The sequence below is a fragment of the Colletes latitarsis genome, chromosome 10, assembly GCF_051014445.1.
Source record: "Colletes latitarsis isolate SP2378_abdomen chromosome 10, iyColLati1, whole genome shotgun sequence".
NCBI classification, from domain to species: Eukaryota; Metazoa; Arthropoda; class Insecta; order Hymenoptera; family Colletidae; genus Colletes; species Colletes latitarsis.
In genome coordinates, this window is record NC_135143.1 from 21,094,186 (window position 1) to 21,109,586 (window position 15,401).

The following is a 15,401-nucleotide window of genomic DNA, read 5'->3' on the forward strand; positions in this document are numbered from 1 at the left end:
AGCAACGAAAACATTACTACTGCGCCCCTCCCCTAATATTTCGATCAAATTTTTTTTTAAAGCGTTCAGAAGATTTTTTAATTAGAAAATATTAAAGTTTTATAGTTCCAAGCGACGCTGTGTATCCACCGTCCACGATGACTCACCACCAGATATAGCATTTCTTATCTAGATAAAAAATTCCGAATAACTAATAAAAGATAAGCAATTTCTGATCAGTTATTTGCTCGATAAATATTACAATCTGAATTAACAATCATATTACGTTCCACGTACGTGGAATAGAAGCTTATCCGAATAACTGTTAAGTGGAATGAACTCTGCAAACAAATCGTTAGACTGAGGTTTTATTATCTACTAGTATAAACTAGTCGAGCATGACGGACGACTATAGTTTGAAAACACATTTGTGTACTTTGTCCGCAAATTGAGTAGCCTATACAGGGTGTTCGACGACACCTGGGAAAAATTTTAATGGGAGATTAAGATAGAAACCAAAATAAGACGACAATCAAGAATATCAATTTCTTGAGTGAAGCTTCGTTAAAAAGCTATTAAAAAATTAAATTAAAAAATTTCAAATCGTTCTAAAAAAATTATTTTTGGTTGCGGGGGTCAATTACAATCATTTTTGGTCATTACACATACCTCCGAAAGCCTAAGCATTTTCGAGAAAAAGATTCAGTACGGGCGGAACTTTGAACGTTAATAACTTTTTAACGAAGACTCCATCAACAAATTCGTATTCTTGATTTTCGTTCTATTTTGGCCTCTAATTTTTCCCAGGGGTGGCGGAACACCCTGCATAGTTTCTATCGGAACATACAGAACGACTAAACAAAATAAAATTCTCGATTTATGGTGGGTCGATCGATACTTATTGTGGGTTATTTGCAATTTATCGAGGGCCATTTGCAGTTTATCGTCTTTCGAAACTTATCGTGAATCACTCGATACTTATCGCGAGTCTCTCGAAACTTATCGTGGGTGAAAAAAAGTTTCAAATAACGAATAAAAAAAATTTTAATTTTAAAATTCGAAGCTACACAACGGATAGACATAAATTTAATTGTTCGATCGAATAAATGTCATGAATAAATTGCTACGTGTTTGTTTTATTGGTTATTTATTATATAAAACAAATTTTGCGCATTGCTGGGTCGAAACCGATTCGAATTCCGTTCCGAATAATTTGTTTTTCAATTATTTTTCTATTTTCCTGAGTTTCGTTTTTTTTATAATAATGTAAACAATCGTTTGTGCTCGAGCAATCCTCGAAAATCCATAACGGAATCTACGGTACAATCGTTGCGGAAAATTTGGATTGAAATTCTATTTCATAATTTTATCAAGGATCACCTCCCAAATATCAACAAAAAGTTTGACCAAAAGTTAGGGGGATTAACGTTAACATACAACGTGAAAAAGCAAAGTAGTGATCTAAGAACAACCGTTAAAAGAGACTAACAAAAACCGATAAAATTGTCGTAGGTTCCTGTGAGTTCCCAGCGAGTTGGGCCGGAGAATGGTACCAGTATGGAAAACTGGTACCGATTGCCATAAATGCGACCATGCTGGATGAAAAGACGTGCGTGGAACGATCGAAAGACTCGTACATCGTGTTGTAAGTATTTAAATATATTCGAAAATGGTAGACGAAATTGTTTACAATAGAAATGTTCACGTTAAAGAACAGGTTACGATGATCCTTGTATGTTTCAGCGGGGACAATTGCTATCAATGCTTGATCGTCAACGACCGACACGAGAATGTGATCCAGTATCGCGAAGGTGAGAACGAATTTTCATAGTAAAACTGGCTTGTCCGGTCTATAAATATGTACAGGGTTGGTCGATAACGGTCGCCATTTCAAATAGGGTATTTATGTTAGGGATGAGACGCTTAAAACTTATAAATTCATTCAAACACGAAACCCAGGTAAATGATAATTTATATAAAGTAACTAGTTATTGACTCATTCTGTGTACCATATTTTAACGACACAAATACCCAAAAGGCCTTAAATATTTTATCGTGTAAGTAATCGTGACAAGTCCTGGTACTACTGCAAATAAGAGTGTTCAAAATCTTTGTCGCGTTTAGGTCTGGATTATAGAATCATACGATAGCATAATGGTCGAGACGTTCCAAATTTCATCTCTGTATCATTTTTTTTTCTTTCTAGGATGGTGGTGGCAGGAACAAGCAGCCTTGGAAGAGATGTGTCAGAATATCAAATCGGACGATACTCTGTACTCCATGTTCCGCGTGAATTCCAAGCCTATACCTTGCCCTTTTAGCGGATCATCGTTCACATTTAGCTACGACAAGGGGTACGGTGAATGCGCGGCGCCCGTCAGCCTCGCGGAAAAGTGCACCGACGAGAGCAAATTGCTTCTCAAGTATCAATCTTGCCCGGACGTCGAGAAAAGCGAGAGTAACAGTAAGTCCTCGAATACTGAAATCGTCGTCGAGCCTATTTCCTTTGTTCCTTTTTCGTTTTTCGCTTATCTCTTTATTTATTTCCGAGAATTAAACCCATTTTATGCAAAAAAAGAAAAACAAAAATAATGAAAAGATATAGCGAGAATTGCAAATACAATTTGTTGGTAATAAGAGCACCAGCAAGTAGTAATATTTATTTGCCTGTGTACAATGTACAACGATGTATCGCCTAAGGACTTGGGAACCGAAAATATCTTTGTTGCTTTTAACGATAACAGGAAATCTATTTCCGGAGAAAAATATTTGTTTTAAATAGCCGTATGTTGTAACGTGGATGTTTTCCTTTTAGGGTCATCGACATTTTTCTAAGTTTAATAATTTAGCTGCATAAATCTTTAGATGCCCGGGAATTCATCCAACTCGAGCCTAAATCGAGAAACTAACAATAAGCGCGCAACAGTGGATGTTCGCATGGACCTATTGTGACATTTATTCGGTTCAATTACGCTGCTCGCTCGGCACTTTTCTCATGGATTCTCGCGATTAACTCTGGCACTCAACTGATTAAGAAAATAGGTTACAAAAATATTTAGACCCCCGGTGTTCATTGTATTGAATACATTATGCAATGTTCTATTCTTGTTCATTTAATGCTATTGAATAGATGAATATTAAACTGCTCCTATACGTTAAATCATGATTTTATATGAATAACATTTCAAAAGGTCACTCAAAGTTCAACGGATTGTACATGATTTAATCTTCCAATTATATTATTCCATTTAAACGGACGTCGAAGTTTTTAAAAATAGAACCCTGAGAATAAATATTATTTGAATTAAAATTTTGCTACTAATTGTTGCTGTTTGCATGCTATTATCAAAGTTCAAATTATGTTTATAATTCCCATCAAATTCGAAGTAGCAAATTCGGCGTCCGCGGTCCCAAGGGGCAGGTAAATGGGCCCAAAGTACAGTGAAACTAATTAGGTGTGCTGAATGGCTTTAGGGTATGGAAATTCCTATTGTCAAACGAGGTACATTTGCCAGATGAGCAAATTAAGTAATTTAAGTAATATTGAAAATAAATGACGCGTCCTATAATATACAATGTTTGGAATTCCAAATAGTCGTATTTGATAAAAAGATATGGTATCAAAGGCAAACAAGATTATGAATCAGACCAGTGTTTCTCAGAAAAAGAAACATATTGCTTATAACATTCGATGGTCTAAAAATAAAATATTGATCTCATAGAAAATTTCACGAATTTGGTCCAACCTCGATTATGCCATATCCTTACAAGATAGACAATTTTTTAACAACCTGAGAACGGTTACTGACGCGTGATAGAATGTTTTAAATCGATGGTTTTCGTTTTTCTTCAGCGGAAGAATTACAGTGTCTCGCTGTATGGAACGACGGCCGTAACAAGTACCTCGTTGGAACGTTGAAAGGACGAAGCGTATCGGGTGCCGAGAAAACGTACAGGTATGGGGTACCTTCGAACGATTGCATTCCGATTTGCTGATACCGTGCACGATGAATTCTCATTTTTATTCTCGCTTCTTGCACACGCGTGGACAGATGTTTCCTGTACGAGGAGAAGACGCACCATCAGGGAAAAGTGGTGTATCTGCTTGCTCAATCGGGTGAACCGACATGCAACGGCCTAACCACAGTCTCCGAAGGATCACCTTCGATCAAGCTTATGAAAGGTACGAAATCCACTCGTCTATCTTTCATTAGAGCCTTTCAAGAACTGTTATTCCGAAGAACATGTTCGAAATGTTTGCCCCATATATAATATTCCTCGAGTCCTCCTCAAAATACCCAACAAATGTAACAAAGTAAGTTGTGATTCTCGATAGTCGACAAGGAGCACAACAGATGCAAGTATCCATCTTGGATCACCGAGCATCACGACTGGCACTCTTTGGATGGCACTAAAGTTTATCACTTCACGAACAAAAACGCAACGCTTAAGGTTCGAGTTCAGGATACCGAGGGGGACACGTTTCACGAGGAGAAGATCGTCTGTCACAATTTGGAAAAGTTGCAACTCGCCGATAATTCCCAGGGATACAAAATGAAGTTGATCGCTCACGTAACAAGCGGCTGGTGAGTAAACGTTGCAGCGTTTAGAAAGCGTGAAATCCGAAATGTAAATGAAAACTACGTGTCGTTGCAGCGATATTGGTTACGTCTGCATGATCTTTCACAAAAGAGATCACCATGTCATAGAGTTGCAACAGTCGGATCAAAAGGCCATAATGCCGGACGAAGCTTGCTCCCTCTCGGATACATCCGCCATGCCCTATACCACGCTAATAAGTGAGTAATTACGACTGTCGATTGCTATTAAACTTTCAGTGTTCTGTCACAAGCTGAAATTCCATTCTCCTTTTATTTTATCCTTTATTAATTTGGTCGTTGCGCATGATTTCCCTTGATCATGCGACGACTGTATTGCTCGAGTTAACTGACTGGCGTGGTAGTCAAGTGGTTAAGAACTTGATCGATCAATTTTTCGTTTTACAGGTTCTTCGTTGCGTCAAAGGAAGTGCCCTAATCCCGGTCGTTACGTGACATTGGGATTTGCACCATTTCATTTGCCTAATGCGTCGTTCCGTCGACAACGTCGTAGCGACAAACGATCTTCCAGGCTCACCAAAAGGAGGGCTTGGAACGAAGATATGCAACAAATGAAGCCACACGAGCAGCAACAACGACAACACCAATCGCAGCAGCAACAACATCACCATCATCATCATCATCACCAACACGGAGGAGAGCAACAGCAACAGGAGCACGGAGAGGAATGTAGGAGCACGAATATTCAAATCGGTTGTACCTCGTCGGAACAGAATGAAATGGTCGTTAGACAAACGTGTGACGGAGAAGAAGCAAGTAAGTATTGCCTTAATACATCTGTCTAGTTCGAATCCTAATAAATTGTTGAATTGCTGAACGTTTAAACTCTTTTCTATAGTCATGAAACTCCATTTTGTTCGTTTCCGAACTAGATGGAGCCATTGATACAGTTATCGAGATATTCTCTTTCGAACTTCTTGGAATATTAATGCAACCGATTCTTTTGTAGCGTACTACTGTCACGGAAGTTGGGAAGAAAGAGGCACTTGGTACACGATAGTGTCGCAGAAAACCAATCAAGCTTCCTCGGGACTAGGACAAACCTTCTGTTTTTCTATGCGATTTGACGGTAATACGGGGAAACAATCGACAACCGGAAGGACCAGTAGAACGAAACTCTCCGAACAGGAACTTTGGTCTACGAGATTGGATCGTGTTTGTCGTAGAGAAACCGTTGGCGAGGACGAATGGTCCCACACCCTCGTCGGACAAGGTACTCCGAACTAACAGTTATTTTCCAAAATCGTTCTTTCGTGCATACACGAAAATTCAATGTATGACGTTTTTGTATATCGTTTATATGTGATATTTTTCTGCGTCGAGTAATTTGTCTTTTCGTTGTTGCAGGTGTTTGTGAAGACGTAACGAAGGCAGCTTCCAGCTTAGCGCCACTCTTTTCCCTGTCCAGAATCTTGTTCATCGTCACTGTGGGAAATTGCGCGGCGTACAAGTACCTATTAAGATGATATGCGAACTTAAAGTGAAACGAAGCCGATGCTCGTGATAGGACCGTTCCTTCGAACGCTTATGCGAAACGAGCAAGTGAGGCTGGTAAACCCCGATGATTCCGCGCGCTTTTTTCGGCCATCGAGACCAAGAGTGAGCGGTTCGATTTGAGCGACGCGATTCGTCGATCGAAGATGCGAGACTCGACCACACGGCCAACGGATCCCGCGCGCTCGATTGCGTTTCTTTTCGATTTCCGGCCTGTTTGATCGGCAGCGTGCGATTTATCGATTCCCCGCTCCCTTTCATACACCCAATTTTCTTCGACTTGTAAGAACACGACGGTTTTCGGGTTTTGTAATACTTTTCCAACTATCCTGTTACCTTATTCGCATTTTTACCCACTCCCGTATACTTAGAGACGTACTTAGATTCTAGGTCTTAGGCCCGTCCGTTTCGTGCGATAATCGAGAGTTTTTGTGCGACGATGTCTATTTACATCCTGTGAATTTATATATATTTGCACTTATATTTTTTATATGTAGGAGTACGTTGAAAAAGGGGAGCAAAATGTTCGCCGACACGCCGGGAAACCACGAACATTAGTTTAAATGTGAAGAATGCGAGCAACGACGGCCTCGATCGTTTTTTTTTTTTTTACTTTTTTTTTTATATATATATTTTTGCCAATACGAGATTTCTTAAGCACGAGGCGTTAACGTCCGATCGACGAGCCTAAAACGTGCACCCGCAGCTTTTGTAAATATAAGCAGGTTATAAGCGAGTCAAGACCACGTTCGATTTAATCGCGAACGACATCGATATAATCCTACAACTACGAATTTGGTTAATTTAACGCGTAACAACTACGATAAGAGAATACTTTTTACCTCTTAACTAGCTACACTTTGTATATAATAATTTAAGCACTGTATAAAGACTGTTTTTAACGAGTATAGAGTTTTCCACTCACGGCCGTGTCCGATTATGGAGCACCGCCCTGAAACCGACTTGTTCGTCGAATTTCCTTTCGTTACCGCGAATCATCGACGGAGACTGTCGGCGTCAAAGGGACAAATTTGCGGAGCATGTGCTCGACATTTACACGCGAGGTACGCGAAGCCATGCCATATACTAGGTATCGAGTCGTTAATGGACATTGGATATAATTGTTACCAAGATTCAATAGCAGAGAGTATACGTACATGAATCATTTCACGTGATTTTATATTCGTTTCTTCTATGGATTTCGTTTAGATTGGTATAAACGTACAGCGCCTAACCGTAACATCGTATCTGTTTGATACTTGTTGAAATTTACTGATGATACGGCTGTCCATTAACCTCGTTACGATTCACAACGTTTGTTAAGTTTATACATAAATTAGCCGATCGCGATGAAGGTGAACTCTTTAATACAATACAAAACACAAACACGTTATATACACATACACACACGCGCACACACACATATATATATATATATATATACACAATTATAAAAGATTGAGACTGTTCCGAAATTCAGATAATTAGAATATACGTGTACGACGATGCATTGGTTCTAACCCGTAAGGTAGACAAATTTTTAATATCGAGATAAATTTTTATTTTTATACGCATAAAACTATCGTTCCCAGTTCGACCCTCGTCCGCACCTACCGTTCTCCGACTTGTTTCACCCGTTGGGATCATCTTGCCACTGATTCACCTAACCCAGACCTGACCCCCTGCACGCTCCCTTCGGCCTCTGGTTTATATACTTCACTTTGTTCCTGACGTATTTTATACTTTTTAATAGGAACGAGCGCATAACGGAATGTTATTTGATTATAGTTTCGCCAAACGCGTCTCTATGCGTCTCTGCGATTGTTATTCGTTCGACGTCGATCCTCGATTATTCAGGCGATTTCGGAACGTACGGGTGAAGAAAACTGTCGTTCGCGAAACGAATAATTTATAATTTTATTGGATTATTTATCAATGATGCAACGCATTTGTACTACGAGCGGTATTACCGGAAGTCTCTGGCTAAACTAAACGCTCGCAGAAATTATATTTATTAAAATATATATTGCAAACAATGTGATATGAGAAACCACGCAAATTTTCTTCTGCTTTGGAGAACGCTAGTTAAAAAAAAAAAAAAGTCTACGCATAAAAACTTTTCGATTTTTCTGGACAAATTTCGTAAGATCTTTTTCATTTAATTTTTACGCCTAATTATAAGCGTGATTATTATAGAATAAAACGGTTGAAATTTATTTGAAGAAGAAGGCCTTTCCTACGTTTCTCGAGTCGAAATGTTTTCTGAATCCCTGTCGAACAGACGCGTAGACATGCGGGGATTCGAGTGACCGTCGATCACGATAACCGACCACGAAGCAGGGACGGGCGAAATTTTGTTCGGACAATTAGGTACTCGATAAAAATCAATTCGTAGCGATTCGCTCGATCGAACGTTTAAATTATTTAACGGGTAACGGGTCGAAAGCTAGACAAATAGATTTATTCTCGTTTCAAAAATTAGTATTCAAACGGAATTTAGCTCGTCTCTGCCACGAAGGACCTACGAATGAGTGCGTACGCTGGTTTTATACATTCTGTGGGTCGGATGCGAGTTTGCAATACTGGAGCGTGTGTGCAGGAGGGCAACTAAACGCGTGCGTGAGTGCGTACGCTTACAGTAGTCTATTGTTTCTTTACCATTGTGATGTCAACGCAACAACGACGTTCACGACGACGATGACGACGTTAACGACGAAGACGACTTTGATGACGAAGATGATACGATACAAAATAAAATAAAAAATATATATATTAAAAAGAAAAAAAAAAAAATATTAGCGTTTAAGGAAAAGCTCGCGCGTTGCTCGTCTCTCGGCGGCAGAGCCTAACTAACGAAGACGTTATTCGATCGTACGCCGTTGTGAATTTACGGGCAGCAAGCGTATTGGATGTAAACAATGATGGTTACAATGGCGTTTCGATTGGGGTACGCGACCGTTCGTTCCTAAACGGTAAACTTTCGCGACGAACACGCAGACGTTGCGGCCCGAAAAGACTAGGGAGAAGCGATTGTTGTTCGCTGCTCGGTCCCGGATATAGATCGATGTTGTTTGTTTGTTCGAGAGCATTTGAAACAGCAAAACTGTTCGATCGACGAACGTCGACGGTCGAAAGCGGTACCGACGTCTTCGTTTCGCCCAGGTCCGCTGATCGAACGTTGTGACCCACAACTAAGAGCTACACTGTGTGTAACGTTTATTATTATATTTTGAATATGACGAAATACACATACATGTACAGAATACGCCCAGAGAGATCTATACCCTGCCACATACATGGTGTATACATATACAGGGTGTTCGATCACCCCCGGGGAAAAATTTTAATGGGAGATTCCAGAGGTCAAAATAAGATGAAAATCAAGAATACCAATTTGTTGATGGGGGCTTTGTTAAAAAGCTATTAACAATTAAATTCAAAAATTTCAAATTGTTCTGGAAAAATTATTTTCGGTTACGGGGGTCAATTACAATCATTTTTGGTGAATATACATACCCCCGAAATCCTACCCACTTTCGAGAAAAAAATTCGAGTAAGTTCTGAAAGTTTTGGATGAAAAAAAAGACTTTCGAATCGTCTTGGAAAAATTATTTTTAGTTGCAGGGGTCAATTGCAAGCAGTTTTGGTCAACAGACATACCCCCGAAATCTTGCTCATTTTCGAGAAAAAAATTCGGTACGAGCGGAACTTCAAACGTTAATAACTTTTTAACGAAGCTTCTATTAACAAATTAGTATCCTTTATTTTCGTCTTATTTTGGCCTCTAAAATCTTCCATTAAAATTTTTCTCAGGGGTGGCCGAATACTTTGTATACGCACGTTATATAAATTCGCGAGTGCATACGGTTTGCGTTGCCAATGGTTTCGGGGGACCAGCGTTTTGGCAAACTGTAATCTGATTATTTTTTAATATAATATTAATCTAATATTGATTTCTTTGTTGCATATCCGTGATAATCTGTTTATGTTAGATTTTCCCCGGGAACGTGATTCGTTTATTTCGAATATTACGAATAATTCAACGTTTTCCAGCCCATTTTGGATCCTCATTTGGCGGAATGCGGATTTCATGCGTTCACGGCGCAATATGGAGAATATATGGAAAACGTATGAATATTTCATAAATTAATATAATAATATCGGTATTTCATTTCGCGTAAGTGCGTACATCCTGCACACATTTAATATATACTTTTTATATTCGTACACGCTATAAATGCATAATATCCGGTCTAACGGGAATTAATGGAGAAGTTTATTCGCCTTTGTACAAAGTATAATCGATTTAAGGGGGGATTCTCGCGTAACAGAGTTCAAATTTGAAGTTTCCTTTTTTATTTTTTTCATGAAGAATTAATTCTTTGTACTAGACTCTTAGGGATATAAGAGAGCCCCTTAAATTATACGAAAATATTTTTTTAGTCCACTTTTTATTATTTTGTATTAAATACTAGTTAAGTCTTTTAATCATGTCCAACGGTGTAATTATAGTTGGTGTACATCCATCATAGAGATCAGAACGCAACAAACGAAGAATTCTCTTAAAATTGGTTGGTTTCTACTGTTATTGAACTTAAATATGCAAAATTTTAAAAACTATAGCATTTTGAAGAAAAAATTTCTATATTAAAACAAAATTTTTTTTTCAAAATGTTATTGTTTTAAAAATTTTCTATATTTAGATTTAGTATCAGTGGAAACTAAACAGCGTTACGAAAATTTTTCGTTTGTTGCATTCTGATCTCTATACATATACCAACTATGGTTAACGTCGTCGGATAGGATTAAAAGACAATTACTATTTAATAAAAGATAGTAAAATATGGACTAAAAAAATATTTTCGTATAGTTTAAGGGTCTCTCTTCATACCCCTAAAAGTTTTTAGCCTTTCGAAAAAACAAATCGATTAACTGCATGAAATAAAAAATGGAAACAATTTATTTTGATATAGAATACATAAGAAATAATTTTCATCGTTTTTAAAAAATTAAATTCATGAAAATTGTTTATTAAACCATTTTCAGTATTATTTTTATATTATTTTTGTAACATATTTTAGAATGGCTTCTCGGAAAAATTGCGTTTTAACGATCTTTGAACGTAATTTAAATATCATAATTTTTAATTTAAATTTTACACGTGTTATCATCGAAGCAAAAATAAATACGAAACAAAATTCATATTTATAATCCATATCGGATGCAAATTGATTTCCTGGTGTTCATTTAATAATAAAGTAATTGTTTTTATTGGTATAATATTAAATCTCCATTATTCGAATTTCTGGTCAAATTATTATCGGGCTGCAAATGAAACATTCAATAAAATTTGTTTCTTATCGCTTTTAACAGAAAATGAAAAATTACGAATATGTTGCAAGTACAAAAGAAAATATAAATAATTTTCGCTGTTCCAAATTTTTTACCTTCCAGTTTCTTTTTTAATATTTTCGCTATTACTGTGTGAAAGTTTTAACTGTTGTTTTTAATAATAATAAAATTATACCAAAACGAATGCTTACGTAAATTATAACTTTTATCATTAATTATTAAAAATAGATTCTTTCTGAAGATACATAAGTTTTACAACGTCTTTTGAAACATTTATGATATGTCTCTTCCGAGACTGTAAAAAAAGGCTGACGAATTCTTTTGAAGGTTCAATATGGCGTGGAACTGCTTTTCTTGCAATTTGGGAAATAAAAGGTAGCTCGGAGAGCCAAATCAAGCGAATACCATGGGTAGTTGAGCGCTACGACATCCTTTGAAGTCACAAAGTGGCACAAACTGATGGTTTAGCCTTTTGCTCCATCGTAATTTTATCGACAAACGTGAAAAAGGTCACTTGTGGCGCCACGGTTAATGACACCTACTCCATATCAATCGAGTTGTGCGCTAAATAATTGCTATTTTCTTATATCAACTTTGCTGCCCTTGAAAATAATTAACAAAATAATTCAATCTAAAACGTATTCCCCAGTAATCTCTATCGTATCTCGTTTAGATGGCAATCCAGTCGCCCTAAGCCAAAATGGCGTTTCTCGAGGGTGCGTTTTTTTCAATTTTGCATCTAAATTGCCTAAATTCTCCTTGAATTTTTAATGTACATCCAACTTCATAATATTCATTTTTAACATCATTGACCAAAACTCAAATTCGACTTTCTACAATTATTATTTATATATTCTAAGTAAAACAATTTATAGTGGCAGTATATGTATAAATACGAAACTCGATAAAAAGCTAAGGTATGATTTTTTGGTTTAGATTAGCAGAATTTATCGATTCGGATCGCAGAAAGATTTCGTTTCGATGAAAAGAAATTTTCGAAATTAAAAGGACTCTTGAACGTTGCTCGAATCGATGAAGATTTCACAGTTTAAACCGTTTGTGAAAGAAATGGAACGAATAGTAATTAGCGAGGTCTAAAAAAAAAAAGGACCGTCTTAGTAGTTTTTTAGGTCCAAAATTTTTTCTTCAGCGATCCTGGCTGTATGTGGCCTAGTTCTTCAAAAGCACGACACCCTTACGAGCGACGAGTGTTGGTCGTTCTGCTTGCAGTTATTCTTGCACTTTCGCTAACTACTGGACATACGGTTCTGCCCTAACTGTTTCATTACGCTGCAGTAACTCGTAATGGATTATTCTTCTGCGATCCTACTACAGACAAAAAAGAACCTTTCTCTTTCGTCTTTAAGTCAACATCTTAAATTATTTCCGTACTTTCCTTCCCGATATTTTTGAATGTATTCCAACACGTGTGTTTACGTTGCTATGGTTTGATCCTGGAATAGCCAAATAATAAACAACCAACAAAACCGAGACGTAGAAAATTTTTATTCGTTCGTTGCACTGTACTTCGTTTTATAATACGAATTAAAATTTTTCCATCACGTTTCCATTTTACTTTGGAATTTTTTGAAAGAATTTTGCTGGTCTCTGGTTCGCATATTGATCCTGGAATAGCCAAATATTTTTCGAATAATAAATAACCAACAAAACCGAGACGTGGAAAATTTTTATTCGTTCGTTGCAACGTATTACGTTTTACGATACAAATTAAAATTTTTCCATCACGTTTCCATTTTACTTTGGAATTTTTTGAAAGAATTTTGCTGGTCTCTGGCTCAAATATGCGAAAGAATATTTCGCTCCTTTGACCCGAGTTTCGCATCTAAGAACAAAAGAAGAAGACGTCTCCGCGTCAAAGGAGAATTTTCCTTCCGCGAAAGTTGGCTTTGGGATTCCTCCGAGGTCGTCCGTTCGCGTATCTTTTCTGAACTCTGCAGTTATGTTCGATTATAAAGCTCTCTCCATTCACCAAACAAATCTATTATCTCGTCAAAGTGCTGAATTATAGAAACAATCTTTCACTGAACAGTCTATCGACAACCCAGGCGTAAAATGAGTGAATGCAGAATCCTACTATAGTATTCGAAGATAAATCCTTAGAAGTACTTCTGAGCACTAGACTGCTGGACGGACATTAATTGTCTTAGAAGACAGTTTCAACGACGTTCTCATAGGCGATTCATTTTTCCTTGTAATGAGTTTATCCAAAGATTATCCAAACAAATTGTGTAAAAGCATCCACGCCCACCGGCGCGTAAAAGTTTCCGTATTATTTATCTATCCATTCTATAGAGAGGAAAGTATCCCTTGGAAACGAAACGTTTCTGTTACATATTTCTGCCTTGTAGCTCGTTGTACCTCGTTATACTTTAGTTCTACGTTATTCAAAATTCATCTTTGTTTTCCCTCTTTGAAGCGAGGCTAGGAAAATAACTGCGCGGAAACTTTCGCGCGCCATTGTGCTCAGGCTTTTCAAAGTGACGACAAACGGTAGATCGGGAGGTCTCCATCTTGTCTGCCAATTCTCTGGTCCAACGTTTCCCAAAGAGCCCCGGGGCTCCACGGGGTCAAAGCTATTTTCGTAGTACAAGGTGATTTCGAGATCGTTTTAACATTTAACCATATGAAAATTAATATCTAAACGGTTCGTTCGAAAGTGTCGTATTTTTAAATATACATATACGGTTTCGCAACTGTCAGGAAACAGTTACAGCTGGCTACGGGTTATCTGGAAATACCGAGACAGACCATGATTAATGATGAGAACATAATCGAAGGCACGGATTTAATGAAAACGATATCATTTTGTTTCAACAAATGGCGCCACTGACATGTTTGTAGCAGTTTGGATACATTTGAGATAAAACTGTGTGTACACGTATGTGTATGTATATGTGTGTGTGTGTGGGTGTGGGTGTTGCGCGTGCGGAGAAGTTTGGCTGCTACCACGTCGCTATAACGTACGTAGAGCCACGTGGAAACCGAGGATCGATAACTATGCGCGGTGTTTTGACAAAACGGTCGATCAACTCGCATTACCAGTCGACTCGAGGGCGTGTGTGTTCGATTCGAGTTAATTGCGCACTCTTCTATGGGTCAATAACGACCCACACACACGGAATTTACAATGCAATAATATTTAACGCTTTATTTGATGCGCAATTTTAACAGATTAGTGCAAGAACTGTTCGAAACGTTAGAAACGACAAGCAAGCAGTCCAAACGTATACAAACATAATAATTTCAGCTGCATTATTTCCAGTAAATTTACGATTTTATAATCGATTCTATGAGAACATCTAAATCCAAATACATCAATTCTAGAGTCACGGAAATTGTACATAACAAATTAAAAAAAAATATATTTTAACAAACGATTCAACGTACTATATTTGGATCAAATATACCATGACTTATTTTTTTTTTTATACAACAATAAATGGGAAAAGCGTGATTACAAATTATCGTTTAAAGTTTGCCGTTAAGAGATACGTGTTTTTACGTTAAATGTTTTACTTAAAAATGTACTGACGCTCGGAGGCTGTTCCGTGCCTGTTTCTCTTGGGAATGGTCTTCCCTTTTCTCGAAGATCGAGAATTCCGCTCGATCGTTTTCGAGTTATCGGTGAAACCTTTTTCCCAGCTGCAGCCTCGAGGTATCGGCGCGCGTGCTTCGTTCGTGAACGCGAAAGATGCGAAATTGGAGCACCGATGTACGAAATGTGGGACAAAAGTGGCCGAGGTGAACGGCACTAGCACGTAGGAAACGTTCGCGCATCTGCGCAGATGTTCTACAGATTTGTCAGGCTCGATAATTTGCCACTAATATGGCAACGTTCTGTTCGACGCGGAACTCGACTTGTCAAAACTTTAAGGCACTTCCCATCTTGTTTACGCCTGCACAATGCGTGTTTCTCGCACACCACACTTCCACAAA

General features: G+C 37.8%; 2 protein-coding genes across 5 annotated transcripts in view; one reads left to right on the top strand and one right to left on the bottom strand.

Annotated features, from left to right (window-relative positions):
* LOC143347069 (uncharacterized) overlaps positions 1-9,355 on the top strand; it is a 30,143-nt gene extending 20,788 nt beyond the window's left edge. For all 4 annotated transcript variants that reach the window (XM_076775930.1, XM_076775929.1, XM_076775931.1 and 1 more), the window contains exons 3-12: positions 1,492-1,624; positions 1,723-1,790; positions 2,186-2,443; positions 3,833-3,935; positions 4,032-4,162; positions 4,316-4,565; positions 4,636-4,778; positions 4,986-5,354; positions 5,548-5,811; positions 5,946-9,355. In XM_076775930.1, the coding sequence (XP_076632045.1) occupies positions 1,492-1,624; positions 1,723-1,790; positions 2,186-2,443; positions 3,833-3,935; positions 4,032-4,162; positions 4,316-4,565; positions 4,636-4,778; positions 4,986-5,354; positions 5,548-5,811; positions 5,946-6,064 (1,838 nt within the window). In that variant the 3' untranslated portion in view covers positions 6,065-9,355. The remainder of the gene's footprint in view (positions 1-1,491; positions 1,625-1,722; positions 1,791-2,185; positions 2,444-3,832; positions 3,936-4,031; positions 4,163-4,315; positions 4,566-4,635; positions 4,779-4,985; positions 5,355-5,547; positions 5,812-5,945) is intronic.
* LOC143347068 (5'-3' exonuclease PLD3) overlaps positions 1-15,401 on the bottom strand; it is an 80,162-nt gene that overhangs the window by 18,032 nt on the left and 46,729 nt on the right. The window lies entirely within an intron of this gene.